Source organism: Periplaneta americana, unplaced genomic scaffold (genome assembly GCF_040183065.1).
Source record: "Periplaneta americana isolate PAMFEO1 unplaced genomic scaffold, P.americana_PAMFEO1_priV1 scaffold_20, whole genome shotgun sequence".
In the NCBI taxonomy this organism is placed as follows: domain Eukaryota; kingdom Metazoa; phylum Arthropoda; class Insecta; order Blattodea; family Blattidae; genus Periplaneta; species Periplaneta americana.
The window spans coordinates 1,712,137-1,725,160 of record NW_027185501.1 but is presented as its reverse complement, the minus strand read 5'-3'; the positions used below and the strand labels follow the sequence as shown (position 1 = coordinate 1,725,160).

The 13,024-nt window shown below is 35.1% G+C and overlaps 1 protein-coding gene across 1 annotated transcript in view; it reads right to left on the bottom strand.

Annotated features, from left to right (window-relative positions):
- LOC138693734 (DNA-directed RNA polymerase I subunit RPA1-like) overlaps positions 1–13,024 on the bottom strand; it is an 87,363-nt gene that overhangs the window by 22,220 nt on the left and 52,119 nt on the right. The window contains exons 8-9 of the mRNA XM_069817554.1: positions 6,481–6,580; positions 2,931–3,055 (exon numbers count right to left, since the gene is read on the bottom strand). Of these exons, the coding sequence (XP_069673655.1) occupies positions 2,931–3,055; positions 6,481–6,580 (225 nt within the window). The remainder of the gene's footprint in view (positions 1–2,930; positions 3,056–6,480; positions 6,581–13,024) is intronic.

Sequence of the window (13,024 nt, the reverse complement as noted above, 5' to 3'; positions counted from 1 at the left end):
TCCGGAAGTTCACAAAACTATATCATCTGCAAATAGTGCTGTTTTCATGTTTGATTCCTCTAATAGGGTGGGTAAGTCATTTATATAAATATTGAATAAATGGGCTATGAATTTAATATAGTAGAAATAAATTTTTAAAATATAAATGGTTTGATAATAGTTACTTAAGCTATTATAAAAACTTACGTGATGTGGAGGTTAAGAGGACCCCGTGCTGATTGTGCACTACAACGAAACTGACAGACACTCTGTGTTTACAGTTTATCCGTTATCTAGACATACGTCATCTGTTTTGTGGAGGGGGTAAGGTGTAATGTTTGTAGGGTGAAATGGAACTTTTGATGTGTTAATTTGTTTATATAAATTGTATAGTGGGTTTGTTATATTAGTAATTTGTTCGTTTGAAAGTTGGGTTCCTTGATTATAGGCCTTTGCGATGAAATATTCTTCAGCAATGCTTACTGTGTTATTGTTTAAGGTTTTAACTATTTGTAATGTATCTCTTATATTATGAAGTTCATGACCTTCTTCAATTAAATGTGTGGCGAATTTAGACCTGTTTCTATTGTACTTAAAATCAGATACATGTTCGCTGAACCTAGTTCTGAAATTCCTATGTGATTGACCAATGTACGTCTTTTGGCAGTTTTTACAATTAAGCATATAAATTCCTCTGTTTGAGAAGGTGTCATTATTATTTATTTGATTGAGCATTATATTATTTAGCTTATTATTTGTATGGGAGGCAATATGTATGTTATGTTGTTTGAAAAAATTATTTAATTTGTTTGAGATTTTACCAAAGTAGGTCATTCCAAATCGATGTTTTTAGAAGATGAATTTTCGGGTGTTAATATAGTAAGAAGGCCTGCAATCAAGGAACCCAATTTTTAAACGAACAAATTGCTAATATAACAAACCCACTATACAATTTATATAAACAAATTAACACATCAAAAGTTCCATTTCACCCTACAAACATTACACCTTACCCCCCTCCACAAAATAGATGACGTATGTCTAGATAATGGATAAACTGTAAACACAGAGCAACTGTCAATTTCGTTGTAGTGCACAATCAGCACATCACGTAAATTTTTATAATAGTTTAAGCAACTACTATCAAACCATTTCAGCTACATTTTAAAAAATTCTTTCTAATACAATATTAAATTCATAGTCCATTTCTTACACAAATGTACTATTTTCAGTTTTAACAACCTGACTGACAATCACACCATGTGATAACTTCTGCAGGAAGATATATATATTTGAATCGTGTAATTTTATTTTATCATTCAGCAATATTCATTTTATTTGTCCATGTTCATATACAATCTAGTTTTAAATATTTTAATATGTAATCAACATGTATAATGCTTCCACACAAAGTATTCATATTCTTGTATTATTACGTGTTCTGAAGATGGCAGCTTATGCTGAAAATGTTTATAACTGTAAATGTTGTAATATTTTCCTAATTATAGCATTGCGATTTTGACGCACATACCTGTACAATTATTCTGTACTTCTGCTTGATACAATATTCTCATATTTCAAGATTTCATGTAAAATGCTTTGAGATAACATTCAAATCTCAATTATCGATATTCTCAGCTTACTTACTGGCTTTTAAGGAGCCCAGAGGTTTATTGCTGCCTTCACGTAAGCCCGCCATCGGTCCCTATCCTGAGCAAGATTAATCCAGTCTCTACCATCATATCCCACCTCCCTCAAATCCATTTTAATATTATATTCCCATCTACGTCTCGGCCTCCCCAAAGGTCTTTTCCCCTCTGGCCTCCCAACTAACACTCTATATGCATTTCTGGATTCGCCCATATGTGCTACATGCCCTGCCCATCTCAAACATCTGGATTTAATGTTCCTAATTATGTCAGGTGACGGATACAATGCGTGCAGTTCTGCGTTGTGTAAATTTCTCCATTCTCCTGTAACTTCATCCCTCTTAGCCCCAAATATTTTCCTAAGAACCTTATTCTCAAAAACCCTCAAACTCTGTTCCTCTCTCAAAGTGAGAGTCCAAGTTTCACAGCCATACAGAACAACCAGTTAACTGTTTATAAAATTTATAAAACAGTTATATTACCGGTTGTTCTGTATGGTTGTGCTCCTTATTCTCAAACACCCCTAATCTCTGTACCTCTCTCAAAGTGAGAGTCCAAGTTTCACAGCCATACAGAACAACCAGTAATATAACTGTTTTATAAATTCTAACTTTCAGATTTTTTGACAGCAGACTAGACGACAAAAGCTTCTCAACTGAATAATAACAGGCATTTCCCATATTTACTCTGCATTTAATTTCCTCCCAAGTGTCATTTATATTTGTTACTATTGCTCCAAGATATTTGAATTTTTCCACCTCTTCGAAGGATAAATCTCCAACTTTTATAGTTCCATTTCGTACAATATTCTGATCACGAGACATAATCATATACTTAGTCTTTTCGGGATTTACTTCCAACCTTATCTCTTTACTTGCTTCAAGTAGAATTTTCGTGTTTTCCCTAATTGTTTGTGGATTTTCTCCTGACATATTCACGTCATCTGCATAGACAAGAAGCTGATGTAACCCGTTCAATTCCAAACCCTCTCTGTTATCCTGAACTTTCCTAATGGCATATTCTAGAGCAAAGTTAAAATGTAAAGGTGATAGTGCATCTCCCTGCTTCAGCCCGCAGTGAATTGGAAAAGCATCAGATAGAAACTGGCCTATACGGACTCTGCTGTAAGTTTCACTAAAACACTGAGTTTCTCAGCTACAGAGCAAAATAATTTGAAGTATGTAAAACATAAGCACAAAATGAAAACTGCTTCTATATGCAGAAAACTTCAGTTATGGAGCTTGCATATACAAACACAGACATAAATACCCACATATGTATATGGAAATTAATTATACTTACTGCATCGGAGAACAATTCATGATCTTCTTGTTCATTATCACTTCCATGTTCCCATTCATTTGAATATTCTCTCTTTATCTTAATTTCAGCTTCATTTTCATCATTTTCAACCTCTTCATTTTCAACTGTAAAATATGCAATTTACAGTTGTGGAACTATGTATTACGTATATTATTATGATATGATATAACATGATATATGATATGATATGGTTTATTCTCACATTAATTTCTCTGGTCCTGCTGGCCCTTTACATTTCTATGTTTGGGCCAGGAGTCCCGTTCTTACACTATTTACAACTTTCATTGAGTGATGTAACCGTCTATTGGTGCTCATTTAAACGGTTATGTTTATGCCCATAATATGAAGCTTCTTTATCGTAAAAAGCCCGAAGGTAAAATAACTCCCTGTTCGGATCTCCGGTTGGGAGCTGGAAGAAGCCTTAATATAATGCAATGGAATGCGAGTGGCCTAAGTTAGACGAAGAAAACAGAATTGTCGAAAATATTATATGATGAAAAACTCGACTCTTTTGTATAGTAGAGGCTATAATAACAAAGCACTATCCCATAAAAGAGAAGATACATTAAAGATCACTGTTGCAACATGAAAGAATGGTAGGGTTACCACATGACACATACTCGACAAGCTACCAATTCAGGTTCAGAAAATTGAAAACGCGAAATGGGTTTCTAGAGGCAATCCAGAAACTAATAGATATATTTAATTTTAATTTAAAACCAGAAAAGTCCCTATTACGTAAATCACCATTACAATATGACAGTATAAATTATAATACAAATTCATTTAAGGATTTGAAGAAGAAGAATCGTCTACACTTTAATAAATATAACAAGTTGCTCTTGAAACTATAAATACATTCCAGACGGCTGCAAATATCTAAATGAGGAACCAGCTGAGGCTGGGATATATTCCAAATTATTCAATTTTTATTTGTCTACAGGGAGTCCTTCTACTCACTTTGATGAGAAATTGCAGAAATCAACAGGGCATTAACACAACTTATTTATCAAATTAATATGTTCAAAAATGCTGTTATATTTAGTGACTCAATTTCTGCAATCCAAGTCATAGCTTCAATCAATATTCCTATAAATTTCAAAATCGCAGAAATTCAATCATTCATACACATACAGGCAAAACAAAATAAAACCTGTATCTGCAATGGATTCCTGCCCATTGTGGTATTATGGGCAATGAGATTGCAGATTGTTTGGCAAAGAAAGGAACTAAAACATTACAAGTACCCTTGAAAAAGATATCTTATCACTAGAGCTAGGATTCGTATGTAGTAATAGCCAATATAAACATGCAAGTCATGCCCCCCACTCCTCACACTTGCCATTCTTGTCATTCAGTACTTCCATTAGATAGAGCTAAGGGTCTTTAATCCTCTTACAAAACAGCTCGGGTTTAAAAGCTGCATTGTCTAGTCCTTGTGACTTTTCTTGCAATTCCAGTCTTGTCAACCTGGTTTAAAACCTTCTTAACCAGCATCACATTGACTCAACAATACTTGGCGTCGTTCTTAACTCATACTACATATAAATCCTAGCTCTACTTATCAGTGTCAAATGCTTCATAAACACAATTTCAAATCAAAATTCTAAAGAAATTTCAAGAAAACAGTAATAATAAATCTTGTTCAGTATTGGTTACTGAGAAAGAACATTTATATCTGATTCTCCTCAACATGATGCGGTAGCAAAATTTCGAATGCTAACTGGCCATGACTGTTTAGCAACACACCTGTTTAAAATTTGAATTTTTGTTCACCAAAATGCATCCTGCATAACTTAGAAGACTCTTAGATGAATCAAGAACATTTACGAAAATGTCCAGTTCTGGCATCAAATCTTTTGGATTCGGACTCTAAATTATACTGGGAAGCTAGAAGGCGAATTAAGAAATTCCAAGTGCCTGGGCAACAGATACCACCACTACCACCACCACCACCACCACCACCACTGCTGCCACCACCATGACCACCACCATCATCATCAGGTTCGATCCAGGTCCAGGTCGATGGCATTTAAGTGTGCTTAAATGCAACAGGCTCATGTCACTAGATTTAGCGGCATGTAAAAGAACTCCTGCGGGACAATATTCCGAAACACCGGCGATGCTGATATAACCTGGGCAGTTGCGAGCATCGTTAAATAAACTATAATTTAATTTAACTCAAAACGAACAGATTATTTAGTGCAGATAGAACATATTTCTTTGGAGCTATTCTGAAGAACTGTTGAATCTTTCTTTGTAAGTTAATTAATTTTCTCGTTACTCTGTCTCCTGTAATGTGATGGAATGCATTGCAAATGAATGATCTTTTAAAGGCCCTCTAGTTGTTTTATGGCTTTGATGAGAAAGAAGCTCCACAATGGCTATTTGTAAGCAAGTAGAAAAAGTCATTACCAGTAACAATACTTGCTATTTATTTTGAATACTTCAACTCATTTAGACTCACTATAGTTTCTCAATAATACAGCAAAATGTCTGTATGTTTCGCACTTCTGTTTCCTTCTGAAGTCCTGGCAAAATTCCTATACTTTCTATGTTAATTTAGTTCGGTTATACATTTTTGTTTGTGTCTTTTTTTACATGATCATATTTTAAATCTCAAGAGATACGGAACTTGATTTATACGTCCTAAATCAATTTTGTTCGAAATTAGATTTGCTGTGAAAACGTAAGAATGTGAAAATACAGCAACCCACTTAAGATGCAACCCACTTTGAAACTCGAAGCTGCCCATGCTTAATCTGCTGTTACTGTTTAGAAACATTTCGTATTGCACTATGACTAGTCATTTCCCATTGGCTAATCTGTGATGTCGGAGTGCGTTTCCTCTCTCTGAGCAGAGCTGGTAGAGCACGTGAAGGAGGATAATGTTGTGTCTCCGCTATTTAAACATTTTCATCCCTTCCACTGCCACTCCCCTTACTTTGCTCTTTTACCTGCGCTTCCCCTTCTAAGACGCTCGAGAGCAGAGACATGTGACATCACAGTGCTAGCATAGAAATGTATGATGTAAATGAACAAGTTATGGAGCAGTTATCACAATTTGAGAGCATGGCTTATTCCCTGTGGGCAAGCAGTCCAAAAATAATTGACTTTTTTATTGGTAAAATAGTCACATGGGAAGAACAGGGTAAATCAATTTCGTAAAATTTTCTGGACTGCAGTTAGAAATGTAAATTATCAGCCAGTTTTGGCTCTAATCAGCTAAGATTTCCTACAAATAACCTTACATTCTTCAAGAACATGTGTTATAAATTTGAGTAGCCCTATGATAGACTCAAAGATGGCGTAGCTCTAAAATTATAAATTTGTCTTGTGAAAATTTTGCTAAATTGATTTAACTCGTTTTGCCCATATAGTCTTCAAATACGATTTCAGTTGTTATTAAATATCATTTCATTTATAAGTTTTTCTTACTTATGTGTTTTTTTTCCAAAACATTCCCTCCCTTCCCATAAAAACGTATAAATGAAATCTGTATTAAGTTTTTGAAAACTGAGAAACTAACCTTCTTCTTCTTCTTCTTCTTCTTCTTCTGGTTCTTCATACTCTTGATTTTCTGTATGTCTCTGTCTAGTGCGAGCCATTGTTGCATCATCATCATCACCCTGAAAAAAATTAGAACACATCTTTATGTTAATCACTCAGGTATGATGTATTCATTCAACTGCTCCATTAAAATTACTGCACTGTGATTTAGAAATATTAGAAGATGATATTCTTATGGATTCATTTTAGAAAAAGAAAGGTGTTTAAAAACTTGGTGTACTTGAAGAAATGAAATAGTACTAATTACTCTGGAAGGAATGCTTTGGGCGAATCATTATCGTTCAGGAAATGCTGACTAATGCAAGAATCAAATGTTAACTACTGGTCACAATATTAGTTATCAAATATTTTAAGTGAGTGATTTACGTGAACTTCTATTTACATCTCCTGCATTAGACATGATTGCGTTAGATATGATATGATAACTACAGTCTAAAGATCTATCCAAAAAGATCCAAAACTTTGCAGTGTCTAGCAAGTGGTACATTCTAGCAATGACTTTCATGAGCTGCTATATTATGTACCGTAATTTCCCACAACTATGGTTCACGATACAATCATTCAAAGTTTGCACTCTAAATCGTAGGGGCTATTCCATATGAAATCGGACAACGAAATACCATGACATGTCAGAATTGTCTGAAAATTCGTACAGAGGTTTAGTATATGGGAACTAGTAAATGTACAAATTTTGACTTTCTTTAGCTCAGTAGTTTTGCAGATAAAATTCCTTAAAATTTAGCGTATTTTGTATTTTATTCTTACTTTCAACGCGTACTACTACGTCTGGCTTCGAAATAAAAACTTAAGCTATAGCTAATTTTGTAGTGCACATTTAAGTGTATTAATGGGGTATAACACATATATTTTATTGTTTGTGGAAATTATGGATTTACTGTTTTTCGTGATTTATAACTTGTTACCACCAAAAAAGTAGGGATATAAAATACTATAATATTAGTTATTGTTGAGACAAAAACCATACAATTTTTTTTTTAAAAGCTATTTTAAGTGAAGAGTCTTAAAACAAATATTTCAAATCTCACTTATTTAAAATACGCGCTCCCTGCAGCGTCATGCGGAGATGTGAGAGGAGCCAGAATGTTATCAGCTGGTCTTGAAACAGCTGGTGTGTAGTCACAACACAAGGGATGAGACGAATACATGACCCACCAGCCAGTCTTCTGCGTATATTATTACAGGTGACAGTGGTAATTCAATTCCAATATTTGAGAGTTTTCCTTTATTGTTTTGTGGCAAATTAAAAAAAAAACTGCTATATTAAGGTAAGATAGTGATTACGTATTGTTTTAAAAGCAAGAATTATACCATATTAAACTGTAACAGGTTAGTGTAGTGATAATGTAGTATCTGTATCAAATTATTTTAGTATTCAGAGAAATACATCTTTCATTTCGAGTTGTTTTCGAATACGTGAACTACTCGCATGACGGAACTTACGAGCTGCTAGCGCTGGCCATCTACACGCACACTCAGCTTGCTGTGGGATGGAGTCGCGCTGCGAAGAAATCCCCAATGAGAATTCTTTATTTTATTTTCTACTGTTACCCAAAGAAAATTTTGAATCTGTAAACTGTGTTTCATTCTATATTAAGTCGCCCATATTGTCGTATTTTTAGTTTTTAGCTAATTCGTCAAGAAAAAAAGTAATATAAATAAATTTGCCTAGTCAAGTGAATAAGAATTAAAAAAAAAAATCCCTCCAAAGTCATTATATTACTCTCTGAGTCTGCTTTAAAAAGAGATGTTGTTGAAAATCCTACCACTAAATGTCTCTGAGCAATGTTCTTCCAAAACTAAGAATTTTAGAAAGTACGATAAATTTGACGCTCTATAAAATGAAAAGTGATACTAGTTGGGGATATTTTAACCCACCATTAAGCTTGTCCAGTGAAGGCCTTTCAATGACAGAAGCACCTTACTTTTCTTTAAATGTGAGGTCAAATTTTCTTAAATTTTCTCCTATTTCATATGGAACAACCCATAGTATCTCGTTTATCCACATTTTTGCTATACTGAAGTTTGAAGTTAAGTCACTGCAGCTATCTATGAATGGTCTACAATGATCTTTGAATGGTTGTATCGTGGACTACAGTTGTGAGAAATTACAGTACATATCTTTTTTTTGTTTTTACACCAAGCCATTGTAATGGATGCAGATTTAACTTATAGTGACTTTTCTGCTATTTAAAAATGTCTGATGTAGGGTAGTGCATGAATGTGATTTTTTTTGGCAGGTACTTGACTGTTCGTCATTCACCCATATGAAGCCAGTTGTGTAAACCATTTACAGAGGGAATCATTGTCCAGAGTGTCCTACGCTACACCAGTGATGATGGAGACTTGTTGGCGTGCACAAGAGGAACTGGAGCTCCCAGAGAAAACTTCTCCATCACCTAGAACACGGGTTTGACCAACACACGTTATAAATCAGTGCGTACACTGGGGATCAAACCCACGTCCAGCACTCTAGCCACTAGATCACCACGGTGGTGACTAAGTGTTTAGTGCTGCATCAGATGTATCAGTGCTACAAATGTGGATAGAAGACAATCCATGGTTAGGACGACCTTCCTTGTTAAATAGCTGACGAGATGTCGAAATCTAAATTCAAATTAGAGAGACTAACAAAGCAATTATTTAGTCACAGCCAGGACACTCTCTCAGGAAGGAAAGAGGTTGGCATCTCAAAAATGTTTTTTCTGAGATTTTAACAAAAAATTTAGAAATGTATTATGTTGCAACAAAATATGAGTCATATATTTTGAATAATAACAGTAGCAGAACTGTGCTATGCTGACGTCAGTCAACAATTTCTTATTGAACGGGTTGTTTACAATGACATCCTAAAAAACATACTTCATGTTTGTTCTGTGTTTCCAATTAACTCTTTACATGAATTACGATTTTCTTCAAATTTAAACTACGAAATCTCATGACAGCATTAATAAGTTTATTCGAAACTATTAATAACTGTGACCGCCATTTTGTTACTGATATAGTACATTAAGAAGTCTCAAATGTCTGGTCAGTGGCAAAGCGTGAGTTAAGTAAGGGGGCAGACAGACATTCATTCTTTTATTTAACCGATTTTAATCATATTATTATGTATGGAATTTTTGTTTTCAATGCATACAGATCTGTGTTAAATATTATATTAATGGCTACTGATTCATGAAAGATTCCACCAAAGCCAGTAAATCAAGAGTAGCCAAGTAGTTCCCTTTATTACATGCAGGGGCGGACGCAGGATTTTTTTTCGGGGAGGGATTTGAGGAGATAGTAAAAATGGGATAATGAGAAATAAGTTTATATACTCACAATTTGTTTCTGAGTCACAAACATTTACAAGTTGGCCTGAGTAGAGTAGTCAGTATAGCCTTCTGTGCTCGAAGTTGCGGGTTCTATCCCAGCACAGTTCGATGGCATTTAAGTGTGCTTAAATGTGACAGGCCTCATATCGGTAAATTTATTGGCAAGTAAAAGAAGTTCTGCAGGGAAAAATTCTGGCACACCAGTGATGCTGATATAACCTCGGCAATTGCGAGCGTTGTTAAATAAACCACAATTTTTTTATTTTAATATATTCACAATGACTGAATACAAAAACAATGACAGAGTGATATTTACAGAAGAAGGTGACGAGACTTCTCAGATATTTCATCCAGTACTTCATAAGCTTTTATTTCTATATTTTTATGTATCATTATCAAGACCAGTCCATTTAATCTGTCTGCTCCTCAAGTAAGTCTTCAAATACCGCAATGTTGAGAATGACCGTTCTGGTGTTGCTTCAGTTACAGGCAACATACAGAAACGTTTTAGCGCCTTGTGAGTGCAGGGAAAAATAATTTCATTGCACCTGTTCAAAGATGATATAAAATCAGTAGGCATTAGGTGAAGATTTTTCTGATCAAGGTTTTTTTTTTTTCCCCACATCTTCAATTCATTGAAGAAAAACTGTGGTGATGCATCAACATCATTGGGCCACTGATTTACTATAGCCTCAACAGTAGTTTCTAAATCTTCATCTGATGCTCGCACTATGTTTTTAGGCAGCAAAGTTTGTATGGACTTTAGGATTCCCTTATGATTTAAAAACCTGTCCTTCAGTTGCCTAATAAAATAGTCTAAGAAGGGAAGGAGAATTGAACGCCTAAAATACTCTTCAGGACTCTCTGTCTTGAAGTTAGAATGCTTTTTTGTCTCCCTGCAGTTCTTGGAATTTCCAGCGGAATTCCAGTAAGTTCAGCAACACTTTTTGCCTCTAGGTTCACTGGCTGAAAATTTAAACGAAAATCTTCCAGTTCTCTTTCTAGATTCTTACATAGTTCAATGCATGTCTTAAGGTCCATCTGTTCTGACTTTAATAGACTGGCTAAACCATGTGACAGGCTAAAAACATGGCTAGCTACATTCATAGATACCAAAATTGTTGGTTTCTGTATGGCTTATATTACGATGTACCGAAGTACATATGATAATATTTCAGTGCAGAAATTCTGCGTCATCATATGATGATGGAAGAGTGGAACAGAGAAAAATTCTCTCCGGCACCGGGATTTGAACCCGGGTTTTCAGCTCTACGTGCTGACGCTTTATCCACTAAGCCACACCGGATTCCCATCCCGATGTCTGATCAAATCTTCTCAGTTTAAGTTCCACCTCTTGGGTTCCCTCTAGTGGCCTACCCTCATGCACTGCTTCATAGAGATGTATGACAATGGCACAATGTCCATACATGTGCAGAGGTGCATATCATGATATGCGAAAAATAATCACTTTGTGATTTAAGATGGTGCTTATTCCGTTGGATACTGGTAAGTGTCAGATAACAGTGCTACTCTCCAGTGGGCAGCGGATCAGAGTTGCGAAGCATAGGCAAGAAAAATCCCAGATATAGGGATTTCTTTCAATGCAAAGATACATTTATTTAACATTTTAGCAAAGAGAATTTACGTGGAAAACCCTCTAATTCCTATGTACATTCACGAATTAAAATCAATATTATTTTTGTTTCTTGTTTCGTATTTTTCTAAAAATTTCGGGAGGGGATATATCCCCTTAATCCCCCCCCCCTTGCGTCCGCCCCTGATTACATGAACATTGACTTTCCTGATGACCTCTGAATGGCAATTCCTGAATATTTCAATGACAAGCAACGTCTACTAATCTGCTGACAATTTGCCTATTTTTTAAACCATTTCATTGTGTTTAATGGCCTGCAGTCTCTGCCCCTCTGAAATGGCATGGTCGATACGGCACCACCCTAACATATAAAATTTCTCGGCGCACTTTATATGACTCCCAGATGCTGCGTGTTTTTAGCTTTTTTTTTTTTCGAAATTGTTTATGGTGTTTACACCTGTTCTGCGCCAAGAATCTTACCCATCAATGCCAAACATCAAACAATAAAAACACATTAGCTTTTGTTCATGACCTTTATCAGTTCCACACAACCACTGATATTTATTATACCAGCTTTTCTGAAATTTTCGAACAAATTTTCCGTCCTCTTGCGATAACGTTAGGTCTGCCGTTTCTCTAACGTTTTTCTCGTTACCTTTTGTTCTAACAAGGAGGAAATATCATTGTTAAGTAAATACACAACTGAATCGAAGTCAGGACTGTTAAATTCAGAAGTCATTAGCCTATATCCTGAATAAACACACAAATTGCCACACGAGAAAACAAGAATTACACTTTATATTTTATCAGTAATTATTCACTATGCCTATATAAAGCAAAATTATCACTTAGGGCTATCACTTTATTATAACACATTAGCATAAATGCATACCCTATTAGCCACCTTGCTCTCATGTCTCGTAACTTAGAAACTTTCTAAATAAGAAACTGTTTGTTTCCGTTATAATACCGTAGCTAATATTGGTGGGCAAGAAAAGGCATGTACTTGAGGGGTCTGATCCTATCATTTCAGACCTTCTGGTGAGTAATAATTATATTTTTCCCGGCCAAAGATCAAAAATTCTTTTGGTATAGATCTTGTATATCAGAATATTGCAAGAATTTTGTATACAAATTTGGGCTCTATCATTAACATATAATCTTTCAAGCACATGAAAAATGTTAGTAGCTACAACCCACATCATCAGTGAAGAACTTCCTGGATCATATTTCTATAGCAATATAAAAATAAATTTCTGAGGTGTGCATCTATACACTAAAATTCATTATCCCTAACAACTTGTAAAGAACATGTGGAAATAATTTGTATGAAGCCGTTTGATTTAGAGACAGGGCCCTAAACGTGTGACAAAGGATTCCACATTTAGTTTTCTTTTGAAGCCATTTAAAGGATTTTATCATCATCTTTAAAATGAAATGCTCTGGACCGAGATAGAACACATAGGACTCAGATTTAATGGCAAGCAGGGTGGCCATTCAGTCACCACAGATGATAAAGAAGTCAAATGTGAGAGATTACATAATTAAATATTACCGGTACTCATTGCCCCTAA